Genomic DNA, 25,844 nt, shown 5'->3' with positions numbered 1-25,844 from the left:
GAAGGATTAAGCAGTTTTTATCTTTGCTTTTCATCAGTTGGCATCAGAAAATCGCATCTGTCCAGAGAGAGAGAGACAGGAAAAGGTATCCAGGGGCTCTAAGCAGCCCGTGGATTATCCACTCCTGCTTTGCAGAGTTATTATAAGGAAACATGTGCCTTGATAGGCTGGTAGCTGTTAACATTTGCTCACATTTGCTGATTAAGGGGAGAGGGGTTGCAGCACGAACAGAAAGCAACTGCTACCTGTTTTCTAAGCTAACACTGCTGGTTTGAGGGTGCTTTTCCTTCTTCTTCTGGATGCCCACTGCCAACAAGAGCAAATAGCACGATCCGCATGTTTTCCCTGTCAGAGGTATCAGGTTATGCAGAGAGAAAGGGAAAGAGATAGAAACTGGCCCAGAGTGATCGAATCTGGGTTTTCCTTATCCGCATGCAGCACCTTAATGCCAACATCACACCGGCTTTCACAAAGGATTCCTTTCTGCAAGCTTGATCGGTGTAGTTTGCTCATTATTGTCCGGAACAAAAGAGTGTTTTGCATGGAGATGCTGGGACTTGAGCCTGGAATCTACTCTATGAAAAGCAGGGATTCTTACATTCAGAAGTAGCTCCCTTTCAAGCCTCACTGTGTGTTATTCTTGTGGAAGACTGTGCTACACATTGCTTAGGATCCTGGAGAAAGTGTGATATACATTTAACTTAAAAAAAGAAGTGAATAACAAATAAACCTTGGAAGGAAAAAGTGATTTGGAATCTTGGTTGCCACATCTACGGCTGGCTCTCTCCAGACTGGGGAATTCTCAAAAAGATACAGTTTAGGGTTGGGGTAAGATGTATCAGTAGCCAAAGCACCCTAACTTTACGACATACAACCAGCCCCCCCAAAAGTAGAATTTAAGCTTGCCTTTTGACTGGCATCCCTGCAAGCAAAGGCAAAAATGAATCAATACTAGTCTATCCGTTTTCAGGTCTTGTTCCTGGACTGCAGTTAGTTGGATGCTCAAGCATAGTACAGGATAGGACCTCCCCAGTGCATACAATTTAGGGCCTGTTAAACAAAGCAGTTTCTGGTAACACATTAGAAAATCATAGCATGATTCACTTGGTTGAATTTGGCAAGAGAATCTATTTTGCATACAGGTTTGCCCTGCAACATCTGTCTTTCTCTGAGATAATTCAAATGCAGGGCTTTGAAACATGTTTTCCCCCCTCCCTTGTTTTTCCTGGTTAGAGCAATATAATTATCTCTGGAAAGTAATCCTAAACTAAGATAATAATCGTTTGCTGAAAATTGCCCTCGTGAGAGTTGCAGTATGGAAAGAAGAATTTTACAACATTAAAATTAAATCTTAGCATTGTTCCTTTTAACTTTTTTTAAACAAAATGTATTTCTAGACTTTAAGAAAGCAAGAGCTGCCTTAGAAGTAGGTGAACAAAGCTAAATAAATTTTTAAATTCAAAAAAGAGTACTGGGTCAGACTTCTTATGCAAACAGGCTTCGGTGCCCTGAATTTACTAGGTGGATTAAGAATAAATAATTAATCCAGCACAGTGCTATGTAAAGAAGAGGACCTCTCTTTCTGCTGCCAGAGGATTGGGATGTATCAGATTTTTGCTGCAACTGAGAATCTTATCTTTTCTCCTGTTTCTTTTAGCTGATCAAAGAGAAACTGTTTGATCTTCTTGGCCCAGAGGAAGAAGACGGGAGCCATGATGAGAATGTGGTAAGTAGGCCCACATCCCTGCCAGGACTCACCAAAGCAGAAGCCAACATATAGCACATTGACATATTCCTTGGCAGAGTCTATTTTCAATCTGGCAGGGGAGATGACCTTAATTTCTGCACAGAGTGGCACTGGGCCTCGAGTTTATGCTTTCTGCTTCAGTAGTTTACTCTCCAACCTCAGATGCAGCAGCTTCTTGTAGTTATTCTTATGCAGAAGGCAAAGTCATTTGCATTTACTCAGAGGGTCCTTTTTTAAATTCACATTGTACAGATTGACTTCTGGCTTGACAAAAAAGTTCTGAGTGAGCTCTGGAGCAAATGGTCATCTGTTAATTAAATAAGGGATGGGCATAAGTTAGCTCTGGATAGCTTTAATTCTAGATCTCTAGTTGACTTGCATTGGCTTGGCAGGGATTTCTGAATAGTAAATCCGATTTCTGCCCTATGTAATGCTGCTTAAACGAAGAAACCTTCCAAAAGGTGGATTCCTGAGAGCCATTCAATATTACCATTTTGCATCACTTTGTGATTAGCTCTGATCCTGATTGATTCCATATCACCTTCTCTTAAGGCAACTGATTCATTTTTTTTCTGATACTCCTCTGATTTATTGAAAATTGCTGCAAAATTGGACATTTCCTTTGAATTACTAAGACTCTGCAAAACTTGTAGGGAATACATTTTCCCATTGGCAGAACTCTTGAGTTGCCCTGGATCTTAGGCTCCCGCACCCCACTCCGCCCCAGCCAATAGAAGTTCTGTGCCTGGAGCTTGTTTCTCCCTATATATATTGGTTAAAATTCCCCCTCTCCCCCACCCCCATTTTTAGTTGATTGCAAAATTGCAGGCATGGCAGCATTTCACCTTCACAGCTCACAGGGGTTTTTTAAATGTCGCAGAGGAATGGAAGCAAAGCATGTAGAAAGCTTTTGGAAAATTTTAATGCTTACTGTTTATTATACAATTTATTTTATTTCCTTTTTGCATGGACAGTGGCTATACGAGTGTGAGGGGGATTATTGCTTAGTGCAAGGGTCTCCAACCTTGGCAACTTTAAGACTTGCGGACTTCAACTCACAGAAAGCTGGCTGAAGAACACTGGGAGTTAAAGTCCACAAGTCTTAAAGTTGCCAAGGTTGGAGACCCCTGGCTTAGTGCATTAGATACCAATAGCACGATATTCTTTGGAGTCTCCCATTGAAGGGAAAAGGTGAAAACCTGATTAGCTCCTGATGTTCCATGTATGTTGCTGTCTTTTGAGGTTGACAAACATGAACATTCAGACAGCATTGTTGAGGGGATTAGAAGAGGTAGAAACATTACTAATAGGAAATGGGTGAGGAATAGAAAAACAATTAAAATTAGTCTTTTTAAATCAAGTCCCTGAATGCCAATGGCCATTTAATTCCACCTCCGATTTCAAAATGAGACTTTTCTTACTAGCTTCAATTGACTGATTTCATAATCAACAAAATAAATGCTGCAGATCGGAAGTGTGCCCACATGTCCACTTTATCTTATTGCTTCACAAATTTATTTCAAAATATGTTATTAGTCTATTAGTTAGAAGTCTGCCTTATTCAAAATATTTGACTTTCACTGGGAAGGCATCTTATTGTTGGTTAGTTGTTTTGCTTTTCGTTTGTTTTAAGTGCATCGTAAAAGAAAAAGAGATACATATGTCTCCTTGGTAGGCTACCAAATCTGGTGTGCAAAACTCCAGATAATTATCAGATGTCCAGAAATTTTAACTATTTGCTGCCATTATTGGTTTTTGGTCTGGATTTTTACAGCCCAGATGCAATATTCCTGCTCCTTTCCCTCCTCTTCTAACAACCTGATTTGTTATAGGCAGGGGTTTAGCAATCTTACAGTTGTCATCATTGCAAGAAAGAAATTAAGAATACCTTAAAAGGTAAATGTAAAGGTTTCCCCTGCCAGTCGTGTCTGACTCTAAGGGGTGGTGCTCATCTCCGACGATTCACAGCCAAGGAGCCAGCATTGTCCGAAGACGCTTCTATGGTCATGTGGCCAGCATGACTATGTGCCGAAGGTACACAGAACACTGTTACTTTCCCACCGAAGTGGTACCTATTTATCTACTTGCATTTACAAGCTTTTGAACTGCTAGGTTGGCAGGAGCTGGGGCCAGTAATGGAAGCTCACTCTGTCACATAGTACTTGGTCTCAAACTGCCAATCTTCCGGTCAACAAGCCCAACGTCTTAACTGCTTGGCCACCGCGCCCCTCTAAGCATACCTTATCGGCTTCAAAGAGTGATTCTTTTTATGCAACAAAAACAGTGAAATTAATTGGATATTGTAATCTTGTGTACGTCTTATCTGAGAGTAAGTTCTATTGAACTTAACAGAATTCATTTATGAGGAAACAATTGCAAAACAATCCAATCTTTATTTGGGAGTATTTTTAATTGGGTTTAAGAAGGCATGTGACTTTAGTTTTTGAAATTCTAAAAAAATTGCTTTTCAAAATTTTACACTCTCTCCCTCCCCCAATGAATCCTATTTCAAATTTCAAAGTGTAATTGTTTCCAATATCAAGCTTCACAGATATTTGTCTTCATTTGTGTGCGTGTGTCTGTGTGTGTTTCTACATGCATGTGCATGTGCATAGGTGTATATAAACCTAGCCCAAACTAAATTCTTTCACATTCCATTGATTTTAATGAGATAAATTAAAGAAGTGTTGTAACTCCAATACCAATATGAACAAGATTTAAACATTTTAAATGCATGCGTTCATGCATTTTTGCTCAAATATATGTTGTGTCATTAATAAGTCATGTCCGTACAAATACAGAATGTGATTCCCTCAGCCATCAAAACCCTTTCTGAATTTTTCCTTGGGGCTTTCAGGATTCACCATTTGAAAATGGTAGGTTGAAACACACTTGTATTTTGAGAACCGTCATGTTTAGGCAATTTATTAGGACAAGTCAGAAGTTGCAGAATAGTATGCAAGCTTTTACATTCTCCATAAAATTTAACAATCAAGACAGTAAACAAATAAACACTGGCTGGAATGCGGGGAGGAGTAGCTGGTGTTGAAGCCATCAGATCTGAATTTTATCACAACTTGAGAAAAAATATGAGGTGAATAGCTTAATATAAATGGGAAATCAGCTCTATTTATATCCTTGAAATGCCTATCTTTTTGGCCTATTTTAGTAGGATATTAAAACCCCTTATAGTGATTTTAATAAAGCCTAGCATAGCAAAGCTCCTACAATATTGTATCTCTGCAAGCTATGCCAATACTGTTATCTTGGAGGCAGACAGGTAAGGCCAAAAGAAGAATGGCTGCCTAAAACTGTTTAGTGAGTTCTTAATTGAAGGAAGATTTGAAGAATGGACTTGTCCACTTATTCTCCTTTGGTCGTCTTCCCTTTTTCTCTTCACAGAGCAGGTGTGAGCCCTTGTCAAACCATTCTGCTCCCACAAGCCACACTGTGACAGTCCCACTGCAGACAACACTTGGCACGTTGGAAGAAATTGTGTGCTGACAATGCTTCCTCAGCACTATGGATGGCAGAAACTACAAAAGCCAGGGAATCCTACTCAGGCTCACTAACAGGGTGGGGGAACCACTGAGGAATTCACTATGCATCCAATTGTTCTCTTTCTCTCTTCTTGCCAAAATCAGTGAAAGATTTCATGGACTCAGTTGTATCAGCCTGTCCTACCAGGATGAGTGGAGGAGGTATAGGAAGGAGCAAGATTTATTTCCACCAGCAGACAACACATCTCAGTTTCTGAACTGGAGAAGTATGATGACCAAGGAATCATTCTTTCATAGACAGCCTACAAGTTATACAAAAGAAGTCTGCATGCCAGTCCTTTTGATGGCAGTCTCTCTTTTTCCTTACAAGCCATGTCTCCATCCAACAACTGCTCCCTTTTTCTTTTTTCTTTTGCCACAACGAAAGTGGAGGTTATGGCACAGACTTTCCTGCTCAAGAGTTTACCATTATTTAACAACATCACTGCTGAATTAGAAACAAGCAATGGTCCATTTCTGAGGGTCACCATTCTTTTTTGTTGTATGCTAAATGTGACAGGGTCCCAAAAGTTCTGGTCAAATCATTGGGTGAGCCAGATCTTTGATGACCAAGGTGAGCATGCTCAAATAGAATGACTCACCTTACCTACCATTATAGACCACTTCTTAAATGCAGGCACCCACGAACGCAACAGCCCCATTGACACTAGTTAGCCATACAGCTACTGTCTTGTCTAGATTGGCGTGTAATGCAACATATGTGTTTCCCAGGATTGGGGGATGTGGGGTCCAGTTACCTTTCTGACTTGCCCTGCTTCCTCATTCTTAACAGCACTATTAAAGGTGATCTTGTGGAAGGGGATAAACTGTCATTTCTGCTTATTCCACCTCTGTGGATGTTTTACTACAACTTGGGAACTATCAATGTTAAAAAGAGTAAAAATAAAACATTTTAGACTGTTTATAAGCAATGTTTTAGCAGTTTCCAGAGTGATAACTCTGGTAGATTGTATAAGTCGTAGACCATTGACTGGGCCCAGATCTTTGCCTTGAACAATACATGTAAAATAATCACACAAACTATATTCATACAACATATTAAGTCACAACATGGATGGCTAGTTTACAGTTCAGGGTATGATGTGCCCAATCATCCTGTTAAGGTAAACTACACAATTTTTATGGACTATATTTTATAATATCTCTACAATATTATCTTGAGATAGATTATATATACATTTCTATAACAAGTAGTTAAATGGAAGCTAAATGCAGAAGATTCAAGCAATTATAATTATGGGGGTATTATTTGCACATTTGTCTTTTGTGTAGAAACTGATCTGTGTATCCTATTCAGAATGTAGTAAAGTAGTACTTTTAAACAATGGCATAAGTGACATCGGAAGATAAGTAATAGTTCATTCATGTTATGAATGATGCTATTAAGTTCTGTAATGCTCATCCTAAAATAAATACTGAGACTCTATATGTATCAACTGATCAATGAAATATATAGTATCTTTGTCACTCGACAGACTGGAAATGTAAATGCCCTAAACAAGAATGAAATTATCATTGTCTGCATCTTCTGCATTTTATTGTCTTCCAACCCCAGTGTTTTCTATTTCCATCGATGCCTTCGGTTAAATATGTGCATATTTGAATCACAGTATACTGGAGGTATCTAATGAAACAGACTTACTCTGCAAAATCTGATGTCACATTGTTTTAGCATTTTGGTTGCTTTTTATCCATTTTTTTTTCTGAGCAGTCCTGCAGCCAGACACAGTGATGTTACTGCTAACTAATGACATCTTCCTGGTTGTGTGAGAGCCAACTACACCCACCCTTGTGGGTTTTATTATTTTATAAGTTTCAGCAGGATCTACACCGAAGCACCTTCTATACAATACAGAGTTCCCTAATGACTGCTCAATGAGAATATGATCAGTGAATGGTGTTAACATCCATTCTGAGTCAAAGCTACTTGGAATGCAAATTATCTCCAGGGGAGAATAAAACTAGCATGCTTATGATGATCTCACTGAGAGCAGTTGCAAAACAACTTCACTAGAAGTGTAAGTGTGGCCACGAGCCAGAGGTGAATCCTTATTCCTGTCAAAGACAGAACATGGTTTTGGCTCTGAAGGAATCTATTAACTATGATATATGCTACGTTATTGCTAAAGAAGTAAACATTTTTCCATGGGATGGAGAAGAGACTGGGGAGCAAAAAAAAAAAAAAAAAAGGCCAATGCTGAGATGTGTGTGACATCATCATGTACTGTAAACACTGAATGACATCCTGTAATGCTGGCATTTGCATAACAATGCATCCTTTTGCAATCATGTTTTTCTGCAAATATTAACGTCTCTGCTTTTAAGGGTCCCATGGGAACATCACTTTTAAACACAGAAATTACATCATCTCACCTCCAAATTTATGAGATGAGGATGAGCCATATATCTTGAAACCAGGCAAAATTGGTGGCGGGGGGGGGGAGGGGGGGCGTTTACAAGAAGGAATACATAGTTACACGCTTTTAGCGTTATATCTGGCATATTATTCCTTTTTTGTTGTTGTTGGCAATCAGTCTCTGGTTCAAGTCTTTGCCAAAACAGTATAAAAGGTGACATGGTGATGGAGGTGACAAGAATAGTCCCTCCTAGTGAAAGGGTCTTTGGGTGCTGTCAGGTCATAAAAGGGCCAGAGGAATACAGCGTGGGGCAGCAAGATCAAGATGGCTTCCTGCTTCCCCCTTCCCTCTGGTGCCTTGCCAGCTAATCAAAAGATAATCTGGTTAGTTTTACAGTACTTATAGAACTTTCTATTTCCCTTACTCTATCTCCCTTTCTTCCCTTCATCCCTTTCCCTCCCTCCCCCTCTCTCTCTCCCCTCCTCTCTCTTTCTCCCTCCTTCCCTCCCCCTCTCTTTTCTCTCAGGCATAAGCATTCCAGTCAAGCAAATCAAAAGCTGAGGATAGGCACTGCTGTGAGATGCCACATCCAATTCCGAGCCAATTAGCAGGATTTTGTTTTCATTCTACCACAGCTCTATCCAACAATAACAGCAGCAAAATCTAAAGTCAGATTTCAGTGTAGCTGTCAAAAGAATTCAGCTATGTCCATTTATCTTCATTGTCTTTACATTGCAGACTAAGCACAATGAAAAAAAAAGGCCACTTCCCCATGTTGATCCCATGTAATATATTAATAGATAATTGGGTCTAAAATGCCATCTTCTTATGACTCAAAAATCAGGAAAGAAAGAGAATTTGTTCTGTTTCTAAAGTGTCTCTTCACGGAGTAGATTTAAATCCATTTCAAGAAAGTGGGTCGTTTATTCAGTGATCAACTTTGGCTTTAGAAAAATGCCAAGCAAAACATTAAATAAAAGAGGAATTTGCAAAATAGGTAACTATGAATTCAATCTACAAAACATTCCTGTCCAATTACAGAAATGCCAATACTTCCTTAATGTAACTTTTAAGAAAATAACATCCTAAGCGGGGAGGGGGCATTTCAGACAACTTCAGATGCCAGATATTTGAAGGATATGCTAATTGTAAATTCCTCAATCTGTAAGAGATGAAATGCCATCTCCTAGTCTCTACTTTGCTTTTACATTGGACCCTCCTTTGGATCATATCTGGAAGCAAGTGGAGCAGTCAGTGCTAGCAGGCTGGCTTTACTTCTAAAACTGGAGAAACAGGTGTGTGAAAAGGCTTCTAAAAATGGATCCCACTTCTCTCTTATATTTGGAACTCAACAAAACATGACTGAGAACACTGCCCAAAAGTGTGTCTCAAGATTCTATAGCAGGGGTGTCAAACATGGCTTCAGCGTGACCTATCGGGACTTTTTTCCCCTTTGCTAAACCGGGCGTGGCCAACGCTTGACGCATCTGGCTCATGGGACGGGAGTTTGACAGCTCTGTTCTACAGTAAAAATGAGGTGGTCTTACCATACAATTTCCACTTCCAAACTAAACCTTTTATGTCTATGGAGATTCTCAGTCATCCGGGTCAGATTGTCTCAAAGGCAACTGGACTATATTTTTTTCCATAAGGAAATTTCCTTTTGAAAACACACCTTTGAGTATATCACTTTATATCACTTTGCTGAGGACTTTTTGATGAATTCCTATTATCCATATGTTACTGTAACACTTATTTAAATAGATGATATATTGCTAGATTATAAAGAGGCTCTTTGTTCATAGTCTGACTACCTTTCCACGATGAATTAAAAGTTCAGGCTTTTATTCCACAAATTTTATTCACTTCTGAAATTCAATGTAGAGAAAAGTGAAATCCTACACTTAGGCAAGAAAAACCAAAAGTACACATAGACTGGGTGAAACCAGGCTCAATAGCAGTGACTATGAGAGGGATCTTGGAGTCTTAGTGGACAACCAGCAATAGGAGCCAACAGTGTGCAACAGCAGCCAAAAAAGCTAATGCAATCCTAAATTGTATTAACAGAGGGATACAATCAAGATCAAGGGAAGTACTAATACCACTCTATAAAGCCTTAGTAAGACCACACCTAGAGTACTGCATCCAGTTTTGTTCACCACATAATAAAAAAGATATTGAGACTCTAGAAAAAGTACAGAGAAGAGCAACCAGGATGATTAGAGGACTGGAGGCTAAAACATACAATGAACAGTTGCAGAAATGGGGCTAGGCTAGTCTAGTAAGGAGAAGGACCAGGGAGACATAATAGCAGTCTTCCAATATTTGAGGGGCTGCCGCAGAGAGGAAGGGGTCAAGCTATTTTCTAAAGCACCTGTAGGCCAGACAAGGAATAATGGATGGAAACTGAACAAGGAGAGATTTAATCTGGAAACAAGGAGAAACTTTCTGACAGTGAGAACAATCAACCAATGGAACAGTTTGCCCTTGGAAGTTGTGGGAGCACCATCACTTGAGACTTTCAAGAAGAGATTGGACTGCCATTTGTCAGAAATGGTGTAGGGTCTCCCGCTTGTTTGGGGGGGGGGTTGGACTAGATGACCTACAAGCTCCCTTCCAACTCTGATTATCTGTTATCTATTCTACAAGGGCCTCATATGGATGTTGCTATTCATATGGTGCAAGCAAAGAATGATAGTTATTTTACTGCCCATTCCAGGAACAGATCATTGATGGAAAGCCACTCCTTTACTGTAATTAGGCCCTTGTTGGTTCAGGCAATCTAGAATTATATGCAGGTAGATCAATGAATAATACAGCACAAGAGAGTAATAGGGAGAATGACATCCCTTGGCTGCATCTGGCATAGGATGCAGGTGGACCATTGGAAATTCTTGTGCCTCACAGGTGGGGGCAAAGACCATTTTTTTTCTGATTCTATAAGTGAAATGGGGAGATATACACAATATAGTTTGATGAAATTGATTTTTTTAAAATCAATTTTAAAGCCTGTGAGAATTAAAACTCAAGGCTGACTGTTAAAATTTCCTGCATGCCCTTTTTATTGGATTGTTTATTTAGACAAGGGGTGTCAAACTCAAGGCCCGTAGTCTGGATCTGTGGGCAAAAGACTGGCCCGCAGTTTCTCTGCCAGTGAAAAGAGAGCTTGGGAGGGCTGCACACAGCCATCCCAGGGCCTGTTTTCACCCTGGACAGCTTCCTGCAGCCCTCTGTCAGCGAAAACTGAGGCTGGGGGTGGGAGATGGAAATAGAGCAAGGAAGGAAAAAGAAGAAAAGAGGGGAAGGAAGGAGAATGAAGAGGGAAGGAAAAAGAAGGAAGGAAGGAAGGAAGGAAGGAAGGAAGGAAGGAAGGAAGGAAGGAAGGAAGGAAGGAAGGAAGGAAGGAAGGAAGGAAGGTCCTGTTTTAGCACTTGGTCACCAGCAGATGACAAGGCTCCTCTGGGGGACAAGGGTTTGGTGCTCTCCCTGGTGTTGCCTTCCTCCACTGGAGACAATCGATCTCTTCAGCCCTGCCCGGGCCACCATAGATGCACCTGACATGAGTGATGTCAATCTGGCCATGCCCACCTGGCCTTGATGCATCCCACAATGAAATCAACACATCCTGATTTAGACATACATATGCCTCTCCCAAGTCCCTACCAATTTGTTGTATCTCTAATTATATATTATTACAGACTAGTTATTTATAAGGTTGAAGGTAAGATTTGCTCATTTCTATGTCATATGTCATTGGAGCAGCAAATTTAATGCCAGCCAAACAAGTTTACAACTCCGCTATTATGTGGTTTCTCTCAGGCCAATGAAGCCATTCTGTCCATTTGAATTGTAGTAATTTGGAAACTGATGCAAATATGAACTTTCTGAAAATCTCGGGGTATAATTCCTCTTTATTGTATTTATTTATTAAATTTGTATACTGCCTTACTTAAAATTTCCTATTAGGACTTCAGCCTTTGTTCTAAAAAGCTGCTTCGTGTAAATATAATACTTTACTACAATTCTTTAACATAGCTGTTTGCTTTTCTTGGGATCCATCGCAGGTGAAGAGATAATTTTAGAAAGAAGATATGTCTGGTTTAAAGAACTGCAGGCAGGCACTAGGTTTGCATTTCCATATACCTCAAAGCCTGATTCACCACACAATCCTATTACTTATCAGACTTTTCTTATGTTAGTAAATATATAGTCTTCTTTGACATCAGATCCCTTTCAGAATTCTCCAAACCAGGAATTTTAGTTCTTGAATTATCAAACCAGGATAAATTCCCTGCCACTTCATCTAACCCCAAAACCATATCTTATAATTGAAGCACTCCTCACCAGTCCCAGGAATCCTTAAAATGTCCTTTGAATGCTTACCCACCCCTTAATTCAGACTCATTAAAAAGTCCATTAGTTTCATGCAACCAATTTAAACTCCCAATGTGAAATCATCTCTGTCCCACTATTCTTGGAGAGGAATTTAAAAAAACATAAAACACTGTGATTAGAGATGCCCAAATGTTTAATCAAATAATGAGGTTTTAAGTGAGGAATGGGGAAAATAGAAATAGGCAGGCTGTATTCTGAATGTTCTTTCATAGGCATCTTTTGCCCCCTAAAGGAACTGGTGTTACCTTCAGAATCATATAGCAGAAAATCTTTTGAGTTTTATGTTCCCCTTCTTTAACACCATCCTCTTAACCTCAAGCATTTCTATGATGCATGGCTTGTTTAAAAACCATGTAGACACACTCTTGTTGTTGAATACTAGAAATTGCTGAAGAAAAAATAAATTTAAAAGCAAAACCTTATAAGACAAAGCAGAGGCAAAATGAACAACAAGGCTTATTTTCTATTGCTTTTGCTTTGCCTTTTGGAGAAGGAAGCTGCAATGCCAGCCCTACCATTAGGACATCTGGTCACAAATGCTGGAGAGGCAAGGTTTGCAGAAGTTGTTCACCATTACCCCAATATAAACAAGACTAGGCTGCATGTAAAATACTTCAGGATTAAATTCAGCAAAAGTAAAAAGAGAGAAAATTGTAATAAGCATAGATAATAATATTGTAATTTGCAGGAGATATTTATATTGACAGTTATTGCAGATCTTTTGGTTTGAAGAATTCGTATTTCTAGAAGAAATATTACAAACAATGGGAGATCTTTGCTGTTCTATTGAATTGGAAACAAACTTTTCCTCTTAATACTCGCTGCATATTTGTTGCAACTGTGTATCTTAACATGATTGTTGTGGTTTTAAACTGATCTGTGTCAATGGCTCTCAGACAGCAATGCAATCCATCAAATTAATAAAAAGGTGAACCTTCCTTTAAATCAAGTTTAGCTCTTATTGGCTATGTTTTCATGTGGATGGGTTTTGCTCAGGAACAATGTAGAAATGGTTTATCATTCCCTTCTTCTGGGATGTTAGTTTAGTTTACAACCCTAGACTTTTCTTTGGGCGATTCAGGCCCAAAAATACAACAAGAAAAGCAGCTTGCTTCAAAATAATAAATCCTTATCTCCAGTGTCCATAGTGGATTGATGGATCCACTAGAAGTAGGGAGTAGTGGATTGAAAGATGTGGCACCATTTTTTCCTGGCAATATCATATGCAATCCAAAAGATGCTTTCAGGCTGAAGTTTTGGTAAATTATGGACTAAGTTTGTTCTGTCAAGGTGGTATTTGAAGGGACTACTGCATCTCAGAGAAGCCCTTTCTATGCATTTTCATACCTGATTTCTCATAAGACTGCATTTTCTCCAGCTGAACTAAGAAATCTGTCAAACAGGCTTTGGATTTAGGAAAGAGCTGTGAGGTCCAACTAATCTGTTGGCTTCTTTGTGACACTGATGAATAGGACCCTGTAAACTAAGTGAAGTAGCACTGGGACTGGATTAATCTTTCCCTTTGCAACACTAGGATCTGTCACTATTTCAACACATTCAAGGACATTTTTCTTTATCTCTAGATAAATTTGTATTTTCAGGAAAGACAAAGTAACTCTCCAACTAGTTATGAGCCAGATGCAAGAACTGTAATTCTGGGGAGAGGATTGAATTAATCAACACTACAGAGACGTTGATTTTTTAAAAAACATGTGCACGCCAGATCCATACACATTTCTTTGGCAATAAAAGGAATGAAAGAATTAGAATGTTGATGATGATTCTTAGCATTCAACAGTGAGCAAATATGATGGAAATTGGACTTCACTAACATCTTGTAGGCTGCAGATTTCCTGCCTCTGCAACATCTGTGATTCTCCAGCTGGAGTCCCAAGAGTTTATCTTACAATAACCATCCACTACCAGAATAGAATATTTCAAAAAGAGCCTTTTCATTGTTTGTAAGATGGAAGTTTGCCAGAAAACGTTTGGAGGAAAAATCTGCTTGGTTTCTGTTATTTAGATAAATTCAGTATCCCTATGTGGGCAAAATGGATGCTGCAGAAGTGATGGGAAGCAAATACAGGTAATCCTCAATTACAATTGCAACCAGAATTTCTGTTGCTAAGTAAAGTGGTTGTTAAGTGAGCTGTGTCTAATTTTATAACTGTTTACCGTCATTGTTAAGTGAATCATGGCAGTTAGGTGAATCACAGCACTTTTAAGTGAATCCAACTGCTGAGTTTGTGGGAAACTGGTTGATCACAAATGATGATCAAGTAACCCCAGGACAATGCATTTGGAAATAATGCTAATGATAATACTAATGCTAATAATGCTAATAATAATGCTAATAATGCTAATAATAATGCTAATGCTAAAAATAATAATAATAAAAATAAATTAAATGCAATTAAATTAATGATAATAATAAATTAAATGCATTTGGAAATAATGCCAAGTACCTAAATTTTGATCACATGGCCATGAGGGTGCCAACTGAAAGTGCAAGCACCAGTTGTAAGTTACTTTTCTATAGTGGCATTGTAACTTTGGTCAATAAACAATGCCTTTAAGTTGAGGACTATTTGTAACTAATGGGTGAAATAGATTCCTGATTGTCAAACTGATAGCAGAACTTTACATAAACATTCCTAGCCTGCAAATTAGCATTAAGTAAGGAACAGAACACTTGAAATCAACTTCGTATTTGAGCCAATGACTGTTCATGTAATTTCTTAAGCCAAATGCATGCCAAAAATTCAGAAAATGCCTGCCTTAATTCTGCTAGCATGTCACACTCATATTCTACCCTGGTCAAAAGAGACTTCTCCAGACCTCGTCTCAAAATTCTCCTCTCTGGATTCCATGGGATTTGCACAAAAAGGGCCCTGCTCTCAAGGATCCTTTGAAGCTTCAGAAAATTACATAAGACACTTGCATGATTTTTAGAAGCCTCAGAGCCCCTACAAAGCAACGCTTTCTCACAGAACTTTTGGAAGCCTAGTGTGTAATCAAAAATATGACTGTCACCTGTGGCATATGTGTCATAGGTTCATCACATAATCAAACCAAGTACTATTCATCTCATTTGCTTAAGTTGACATATGTGCAGTATCATTACAAGAAAATTCTTCTTGTATCCATGATAGCTATGCTACTGAAAGATTTGAGTCAACATCAGCATCCCCTATCCTAACATTTTGCAGATGTGTGAAATTACATCTGTTATTATCCCTAGAATTCCAGGTTATGATTAATAGCAATTGTATTTGTAAACCACCTATTGCCACCTTTGGGTGAGATGAGTAACATATGAAATAATTAAATAAACACACAAACGAACAAATAGAGAAGAAAGAAAGGGAAGGATGGAAAGAAAGGGAAGAAAAAGAAAGGAGGAAAGAGAAAGAAAGAAAGAAAGAAAGAAAGAAAGAAAGAAAGAAAGAAAGAAAGAAAGAAAGAAAGAAAGAAAGAAAGAAAGAAAGAAAGTCCAACAACTCTTTAGGGGCCAAAATTGGGGAATATAGTGTAAAGGTACAATTTTGACTTGAAGCTGGGAAAACTGAATTCAAAATCTCTGCTAGGAAATGAAGCTCACTGTTTGAGCCAGCCACTTTTCTCAGCCTAAACTATAGAAGTTTTAAATGTAAGTGCTTTGCAAAATGGAAGATTGCAACTATTTAGCATATTTCTGTGTAAGTCTTCACATAGTAAAAAGTGATTTACAAACAAAAATCTCAGCAGATTCAGCAGATATAAAAGTGGACATCAGTTGGATCAGATTAATGGACTCTGTAGAACCATATCCCATTTCCAAGCACCCTATACTTCCCAGAAGATGCTTCCTTTAGCACCTGGACAAACAAGTGGTAATACAATACTAGGGTATATAATGAAAACTTGTTTCAGTCCAAGTAATTCTATTTGTTATTTTCTTCCTCTTCTTCCTTGCCTGAATTATCTTCTATTAACTGCAGTTTTCTTTTTCTTTTTCTTCCCATCTAACATCAGCCTTCCATTCCCAATGAGCATATTCACTCCCCCATTTTGTCTTCAATATGCTTGAAAAGTCAGTTTATTTGTTTATTTTTTTTTAAAAAAAAGACAAAAGTATTGCAGTTGAGAATGTAAAGCTAACAGCTCCTCCTGCTGACTTGGAACAACTAGCATTGGCCAGACAGTTTGATAACTGTACTTGGCATCCTCTTTTTATTTCTGCAATTGTCTGCAGCTTTTTCCTTATCCACTGGCTTCTTACTGTGTGGGTATTTTTCTTCTAGGAAGAGAATCAGCACCAGATGACTTGAAGTTGAACAGTTAAGTCACTTTGATATTGGATGCAGGGACTTGCTTTTTCTTCAAGTCTCTGGGAATATTAAAATTACCTTCTCCAGAAGATGGGAAAGCTGTTTTCTTTTTTTTTCTTCTTCTTCTTCTCCTTTTTCTCCTCAGCATGGATAGGTCCTCATTTTAGAACTATAATTGGTCTCTTGGTTAAACTGACCGAAAATCATGAATATGTAGCAGGTTAGCAATATTTAGGCAATAAATTCCTAACTTCTGAAGGAAGGGAAGGAGCTACCAAAAGACTCTCATGAACAAATAATATTGGTTCAGGGAAGACACAAGTTTAAGTCTTCCATTGGACAAAAAGAACCCTGCTGTTGGTTGACCTTGAGCCAGTCTTCTCTTACCCAATCTATCTCGTGAAGCTAGTGGACAAAACTGTATTGTGGGGCATTGGTGAGTGATGTGTAATGCATAACATGTCAGGCTTGAATTAAGATGGACCTGGATTCACTTCTCTAGTCAATCATCTTTCTCCACCTACATTTCTCCATTCAATCATTATTTTGATGGTAGTCATTTGTGTTAAAACTGCATTTAAAAGAGAGACAAACTAATTCCAGGGTTCAGTGATGCTCCTCCAGATACCATAGCTATAGGTTTGCATCTTGCCTGTACTTCAGTTTGTTAAAGCAACCCTTTCTCTGCTACTCTGGTGTGGCCAGTAAGGGGGTCACTAAACATCTTTGACAGAGGAAATGCCACTTTATTGATCCATAATATGTCAGAAGCCAAAGATAAGCTCATCAACCACATACACCTTAGGTTCAAAAGCCCCACAAAGTATTAAGTGGTGTCCTGGGAGAGATAAAAAAAGGCAGGCACGTAATATGGGCCTGCGTGTCTGGAGTTCCTGATTTTGAAAATTTGTTGTTTCCCTTCTGAACCTGACACATTGGATCACTTTCCAACATTACCAGCAAGCCTGTTGTGGATCACCTGGTTCTCTTCCAGCTACCCCACTGCTTCTTTGGATTGAATGGCAAGATTGTCTCCCAATTCTAGAATCCTAAAACCGTCTATTTCCAACTTGCTTGGATTAACTTGCTCACTTTCATAAAAATGTATTTGAGTTAACTTACATTACAAACAGCCATGGGTTTTATATTCTTTAACTTTACATATTATAACTCTAATAAATAAATAAATACAATAAAAAGCTACAATCATAAAATTATAAAAGTAGGACTAAGGGAGTCATTGGGGTTAAAACTGCAGCTTCAAACTGGAAAAATGAAAATTGGATTCAGCCAGCTGTCTTTTCAAGTGGCAGGTGAAATATATGACAAGATTGTTCCACAACCAATAATCCACTTTTAGAAAAAAAGCTTCACAATCTGATACTTAAATAAAAGCTAAGTTAATCCATCAGAGAGATTAATGCAAAAGCTTGCTTTTTGAGATATACCTGTTCTGCAAGCTCTACAAATATTTCTATTGAGAATAACTTTTCATTTAATGAAAAACTGAGAGAAGAGCTTTAAAATAACTTGGAATATTTTCTCATGGCTATGTTAATTTTTCTTGAATTGGAGCAGAGGTGTTCACAAGATATGGTCAAGAAACTCAAGAGAATAGGGATGGGTGCAGTGAAAGCTCTGCCTTTTTTATGTGTGTCCCTTGACCAACAGAAATATTGCTATAAACTGTACCATCTCCACTATTGACCTTTATTGTGCCAGGGAGTATAGATACCACCCCTAGTAGTACAGGGAGTAATGCTACCCTTACAATTGTGATGTGCAATAGCTTCGAAACATCAGCTAGTGGATTTTCCATCTCTGTTTCCTCTCCCAGCCAGCAGGAAAAAGTTTTACTTACTAACAGGGAAATAAACATCAACTGCTCTTCAGAAAGGATATGTTTCAGGGACAATATGTTCTGTCTTCCTTCATCATGGTTCCCACCAGCCAGGATGTCAGAATATTTTGTTTTATTTTATTGGGCAGAGACCTATTGATTTCCTGGGTGCTGGGTAAACCTCTATCCAAACAAAATCCCAAGTTTTTCCTCCTCTTAACATATAGCATCATTTCCACTTATTAAGTTGCAATATATATGATCTTTACTGAATCTCAAAAAATAAAAATAAATTGGTATGTCTCTACAGTAAATTAAGCAATATGAACTTTCAAATATATGGTTATCATAATCTTTGACACATTTACTCAGAAATAAGAGTATAAAACACACACCCACACCCACACACCAACACCCTAGGCCCATTCGTTCCTTCTATACTTGCAAAGCATCGTTGCCTTCACCATGCCTGTTTGTTGATTTACCTATTGTCTTTTGATTTGTATTTTAATATTTCTCCTCTGTTTTTAATTCCATCCAACCTTCCCCTTCCTTGCATCCCATATATTTTTTCCACATATATTTGTTTTCTGATTCCATTTTTGTCATCTATTTCAAGCTGCTCTCGCATCCATTGTGTCCAATTTCTATTTTTATTGTTGGAAGATTAATTTAATTATTAATTTGCATTCAACTGCATTCAAACTGTTTTCACTTCTTTATTTTCTTTTACTTATATAATTTCCCCCTACAACCACTTTTAACACTACCAAGTAATTCAGAATCTCTTATCACTTTTAAATCCTTCATTAATTCTCTTGAGTTTCATCATAACCAATCAAATCAATCATGTTCTTCAAATCATTTCTTCTCCATGTGTACTCATGAAGAGACATATGCTTACATCATACATTTGAAGCAAACATGCGTTTTTCTAAGCAGGTACCCAACACACTATCACTGTCCTTATTCATGGATTTTCAAATGGTTCAGTCAATCTGCAAACACTTGTCTTGACCTCCCATCCATTCATGTCACTCCCTGCCATAGCATTTATTTAAAAAGTTGCACATATTTCCCCAAAACTCATCTTTAGTTCTTCTACTACAATATGCAAATTTTCACCAACTTACACATTCTTATTTCATTCTGAATCCACAATATTTTAAAAAATATCTGTTCATGTTTTCTGACATATCAGTCATAATTATGTCACTCATAATTAAATGTCTACCTTATCTTATCTGTGTGCATTAATCAATTCCGGTCCATATGATCAGATTATCTTTCTTCAAAGCAATTACATCTCTTCTGATTCTCTTTGTTATACAGATAAAAATAGGTTCATTTCATTTGCACTCACTTTACTATTTACTTCTTTTACATTCCACATTACAATCTTCCATATGCCAGTTTTGCCAACAGATAAGCCCATACTTACCGACTTTGCCATTCATCATGATTTTGATCTATCATGATTTTTGAGTAACATATTTTAGATTAGGTTGAGTCATGATGCAGCCTGAAAACGTAACAGAGGAAGCATTCCCTGATAATAGTGAAGATAATGCCAGTGAATTGGGACATATTTTATTAGTATGCACCAGGTACAGCCCAAACAAAATTATTCCCAAGAATATTCCTGCTTTTCTACATATAAATTAGGATCTCTAACCTAGAAACTCCTTACAAACCTACAAGCTATTGCCATCATCAGCTAATACATTTGATATGGGTATGACCCATATCCTTTGTATTTTCAACATAGATCATCCCATGACCAGTAGGCTGTTTGAAAAGGATGCACATGCCTTAGCAATTCTCCTATGGGGCTCCCCAAATTGAGAACAAAATTATCCTGCATGATTTTAATTCTGTCTCTTTTGAACAAGAGAACAAATTGTAGGTTTTGCTTCTAAATTATTTTGCCTTTAAGTCTTTCCACTCTTCCAAGTTAAGATGTTTTTTCCCATGGTGTATCAGACTTTAGGTCTATCCTTGTGCCTGCCTAATCCAACAATCCACTTAATCAGACAGCCATCTTTTCCTTAGTGAAAAATAACCTTATTAGGAGACAGGTTAATTTAGAACAGAAGAAACAAAGCAAAACTCAGAAAATCTTCCTCAGCTACACTTCTGTAAAGTGAGACAGGAGAAATATGGTCTTTTTGAGCCAAAGAATAGATTCACAGGTTGTGGAAAGAGCAAAAAACCTCCCAATGAACAAGTCATAAAAGCAGAAATTGTGATTTAATTGAATTTATGCCATAACATTATATAGCCTCCCAGTTCTATGACACTTGTGCAAGAAGCCCTCAAGGCATATATAGTATCACTCCTGGTGATAGTCTATTCACTTATCTCCTTGTTCTGCCTAAGCTTATTTTTTTCAGCTAATTAGCAATTCTCCCCTAACTTGTACCAGTGTAGTAATGCTGGCTGATACTGCAGAATATTTTCAGTTCCTGGAAAAACTCTGCCTAATTAGGGGGAACACTGTACAATTATAAAAGGATAGGTCAATTTTTTATCTGATTTTCATTTTTCTGAAATGCACACTACCTTACCTTATTTGATTGGAAAAGTTTGCATTTAATCTTTCTAGAACAGAGTCTCAACAGAAGAGGTTGATGACATCAGATCTCATTAAACAATTCAACATTGGAACAGGATGGTCAAATAGGTTTGTGGTGGTGCAGGAGTTTTTCTGGAAAGGTGAGACTCTACACACTTTCTTTCTTCACACAAGTGGGACCAAATGGGAAAGACTGCAACCATGAATCTGTTAAGGCCAATCTCTTTAACACATTCTTCAGTTCAGTCTTTGTAAACAACAATAATTCATGCCCCACATTTCCTAATTGTGCCACAACTAACTGTAATGACCTACTATATATTGACTTTACAGAAGATAATGCAGAAAAGGCACTACGAAACATAAAACCATCCCTATCTATTGGCCCCGATGGATTATGTGCATACTTCTTTAAAAAGCTCTCCTCCGCCATAGCGGAACTCCTAAGCATTATATGTGAGATATCATTCAGAACCAGCTCCTTACCAAACCTATGGTCCTCAGCTACAGTCATCCCTACCTTCAAAAAAGGTGACCCCAGCCTGGTTGAAAACTACAGACCAATCTCACAGTGTTGTGTCATGTGCAAAGTCATGGAATCAATCATTAACCAATTCATCACTCTCCACTTAGAGTCAAACAACCTACTCTCCAAAAAACAATTTGGTTTCAGGAAAAAATTGTCCTGCAATCTACAACTCCTACACTGCAAAAACATATGGACTACTCTACTTGACCAGGGTAAAGCTATAGGTGCAATTTATGTAGACTTCTGCAAAGCCTTTGATTCAGTGGAACACGACAAACTACTGTTAAAACTAAACTCTTATGGCATTTCTGGATCTCTCCATAAGTGGATTACTGCATTCCTGTCAAACAGGCAACAAATAGTAAAAATAGGGAGCACTATATCAAACCCTGCTCCAGTTAACAGTGGTGTCCCCCAAGGCAGCGTTCTAGGACCTACACTCTTTATACTCTATATAAATAACCTTTACAATCACCTTATAAGCAACTGCATCCTCTTTGTGGATGACGTAAAACTATTCAACACCACTGACAATGCTACTATCCTTCAAAGCGACCTTGATTATGAATGGTCAAACATCTGGCAACTCCAAATCTCGACCAACAAATGCTCTGTCCTACACTTTGGTAAAAAAAAATCAGTACACTAAATACAAACTAGGTGGATATGACCTTGTTGATGATCCTCACTCTGTCAAGGACCTTAGAGTTCTCACATCAAATGACCTAAGTGCCAGAGCTCACTGTAACAGCATTGCCAAAAAGGCATTAAGAGTTGTAAATCTAATCTTACGAGCTTCTCCTTCGGAAATATCAAATTGGTAACTAGAATATACAAAACTTTTGCAAGACCAATACTTGAATACAGCTGATCAGTCTGGAGTCCACACTGCATATCAGACATTAATACAATCAAGCGAGTCCAGAAATATTTCACAAGAAGAGTATTTCACCTCTGCTTACAACAGAATACCCTATATCACCAGGCTTGAGATTTGGGGCTTGGACAACCTTGAACTACACCATGTACAGTTAGACTTAAGTGTAGCACACACAATTATCTGCTACAATGTCCTACCAGTCAATGACTATTTCAGTTTCAACCACAACAATACAAGAGCACACAACAGATACAAACTCAATGTAAACCGCATCAAACTTGATTGCAGAAAATACAACTTCAGCAACAAAGTGGTCAATGCCTGGAATGCACTACCTGACTCTGTTGTTACATCCTCTAACCTCCACTCCTTTAACCTCAAGCTAACCATTATTGACCTCACCCCATTCCTAAAAGGTCTGTAATGGGCATGCATAAGTGCACCATTGTGCCTACCATTCCTGTCCTATTGTCCCCATTTATTCGTGCCTGTTTCCTGTATTCTTACTCATGTTTATACTTATATCTATTACCTTGTAAGCGATTGACAATTCAGATAAATAAATAAAGTCAATACAAGGTTGGAAGATTAAAATTCAAAACACTACCACCACTTTCCTTCATGCCATTTGTTTACCCATTCTCTAGATGAGAAGCAGCTGCTGTGACTGCCTACAGCACACAAGGGCTATGTTCTCCCAACTACATCTTGGGGGACTGCCTTCACAGGACATGTTTTCTTGGTTAGTAGCAGCTCTCCCTCCTCCTCCTCCTCCTTTCTCTCCTCTTCTCTCTTTCTGTGTTGCATCAACCCATCCAGTTAATTCAGTGTGTGATTTAATGCTTTGTGTAAATCTAGACAATGATGGGTCAGTTCAGTAACTACTTTGAGCAAATGTTATGACCTTAGCCAGAACTTTTGAGCAGACAGGCTGTTTCATAAAGGAAGAGAGCTTAGCTGTTTGGGTGGTATACCTATGTTTTTCCCAGTTGGGACCAGCCAAAATCTAGCTAAGGATAATCAAGCCAAAATGTGCTGCACTCAGACAACTGGTAGGTAACTTGTTTTATTTCTTCTGCCAGCCCCTTTCTTTAACAAATATTATGTCTTAGAAAACAACCTTATTTTCACATAGGAAACAGGTCAATGTCTATCTGGAAAATATACCCTCCCAATCCATTTGTATTTGACAAGCATACTGGAATGGCAAAAATCTAAAAATAAAATCAAGTGACTTAGAATTAATACTGAGACTCAGAGTTAACCTTTGGGAGAGTACTGTGATTATTGTATTATTTGCTACGTAAATTCAATGCTCCTGATAAGCTAATTATAAACTGAAAGAGGAAAAACACCTGCAGGAAGGGGAGGCTAGGTATGTTTAAACACAGCTCCCTTAGTAACCAGTCTGACAACTTTCTTCCTGCTGATTTTTCTATTGACCAGTGAGACCTTGCTATGAATCCAGGGGGCAACAGTGCTGTCTCCCCACAAGTCTACCTCATTCAGCAACCAGTAAGTCACTGTGGTGGGTGGGTATATTGAAAGGTATCTCACTCTGAGCAGCAGAGAGAAGGATCCTCTGTAATCCTGCATGTCTTCTTAATTCAGTTCCAGCCAAGACAAGTTCTGAGTGGTCACCAAATTCTGTGTGTTCTGTAGGATAGACTAGGATAGACCATAATGGAAAGGACAATGTATGTCATGTGCTATAACTAATTGTAACACCCCTCCTGAGTCCCAAATGGAGAAAAGAAAATGAAAATATAGCAAAAATTATTGTGTCATCTAAAAGTCTAGCATATTTATTAATGCATAAAATTTAATATATCTCTATCCACTCCCTCAGAGGGAGGGAAAATAGTCAGAGAGAGCAGTTTTATATAATGTAGCTGTCGATACTGGAGGAGTTAGGTATAATATCCCTGCTTTAATTAAGCTGATGAAGTAAATAGATATATTAAAGCTAATGAGATAATAAGTGAATCAAATCACACAGATCTCTTTTGCAATTGCAGTGAAAAACTAACCTGGCCACCTTTCTGGCAATTGAAAATGGTGATAGAAAAACCCTGTGTAGACTTATGCCCACAGAACATACCAATAGATTGCAAATAGTCATGCCATGCCCAATTGCCCTTAGAAATTTTTCTCTGACAAGTAGCTTTGTTTAACATCTTCACCTGGCAGCAATCCTGAGAGGCATCCGAAACACACATATCCCTCCCATCATCTACTCAGGAAGAAACATGATTTCTTTTTTCTGCCATATCATGACAATGTTGCCTTCATCTGTAGCCCAAATCTGAGAGGCCTTCAAGTTGTCCTTAGCTGTATTAATGTTGAGGTAAATTTCTAATACATTTTTTAAAAATTGTAAATATATTTGGACATCTCTCACCAATCATTCCATTAGCACCTCCCAGGCCAGGGACTGGCTCAGCATCCACTGCCCACTTTGGGATGGCTCAGGCCTGCCTCATTCTTTCTTTTCCATGGGCACTTCCACATTTTCCAGAGCTCTTCAGCTGTGAGCTATAGGAGAGCCTGTAGTAGTTATTCCAAATGATACTCCCCCATTGAACTTACTAGGTCTTCCAGTCTTGGAAAGAGGAATTGACATAATGAATAAATGATGGGGATGAAGGGAAGGCCTCTGCAATGAAATCAGAGGAGCACTTCTACTACTCTGTCAGCTGTTAGGTGGGCTATTTTTAATTATGGGCTAAGTGTTCTTTCTCTAAATCACCAAAATTGTGTTTTAAAATGTTTAAAAATTACTAGTCCAATTGCTGACAAGCACAGGAAAGGAGTTGTGCAATGCCACAGGAGAAGGAATCATGCTTTATGGTACAACACCATCTTTCATCAGCTTCTAGGTGAAGTGAAAGAGCACTAAATCAGGTTTAAAGATAGCTTGACAGGCATGCTGTGGATTGTCTGATGAAGCAGGAGCCTCCCTTCTGCTAAAGTATGCAATTTCCTCCTGAATGCTGTACATCACAGAGGGAAGTTGTGTGGTGCAGTAGGAGGAGACTTCTACCAAATTGTCCAATTGACGGGGTTCCTGCAATGCAGCAGGAATTCTGTAATTCAGTTTAGAAATAAGAACCAAAATCTGGAGTCTCTGGCTCAAATTCAAGAAGGTATCTTGAGCAGAGGGAAACAGCTGAATGACTGAAGATCAGAAAAGGGCAGTGTAGCTAAAGGGGCAAATTCAGAGGGGGGATGTGGAAATGCAAACATTGTTTACCCATTTGTAGTCTCAATTTTATTAAACTATTTAAATGTTAATTTTATTCATTACTATGTTGATGAATTTAATTAGTCAATCTGGTTATGCAAATGTTGTTCAGTTGTTCTTTAAATCAGTGTTTAACTTAAACTGTTGTTCTGATTTTCGTGAATTTGTCCTACATGCTGACTTGAAAGACAGGGAGAACAAGGGATGGCATCAGTAGGCATTAGAGCAGGTTGTTCTGGGAATCTTGGAGAAAATCTAGTTTTAGAGGCTTATAGCAAATGGGCCCTCCATGGAATCCTTAAATCCCACAAGGTTTAGTTTTGCCCATGATCAGAAATCTGAATAAAGCTTCTCTTTAAGGAGATGGTGAAAGGTATGACAGCATCATTGTAAAGAATGATCCTGAA

General features: G+C 38.3%; 1 protein-coding gene across 6 annotated transcripts in view; it reads left to right on the top strand.

Annotated features, from left to right (window-relative positions):
• Positions 1–25,844, top strand: part of PRR29 (proline rich 29) — a 614,550-nt gene that overhangs the window by 582,833 nt on the left and 5,873 nt on the right. For 2 of the 6 annotated variants that reach the window (XM_087918469.1, XM_026720527.2), the window contains exons 9-10: positions 1,658–1,726; positions 5,150–6,113. In XM_087918469.1, the coding sequence (XP_087774595.1) occupies positions 1,658–1,726; positions 5,150–5,251 (171 nt within the window). In that variant the 3' untranslated portion in view covers positions 5,252–6,113. Of the gene's footprint in view, positions 1–1,657; positions 1,727–4,548; positions 4,624–5,149; positions 6,114–22,152; positions 23,709–25,844 lie in introns of those variants that run through there. The other 4 variants (XM_087918468.1, XM_087918467.1, XM_026720517.2 and 1 more) reach the window with 4 other exon arrangements.

This window comes from Pseudonaja textilis, chromosome Z, assembly GCF_049901715.1.
Source record: "Pseudonaja textilis isolate UNSWEBS1 chromosome Z, rPseTex1.2, whole genome shotgun sequence".
NCBI lineage: Eukaryota > Metazoa > Chordata > Lepidosauria > Squamata > Elapidae > Pseudonaja > Pseudonaja textilis.
The sequence above is the reverse complement of the archived record's forward strand: the minus strand, read 5'-3'. Positions and strand labels throughout refer to the sequence as shown.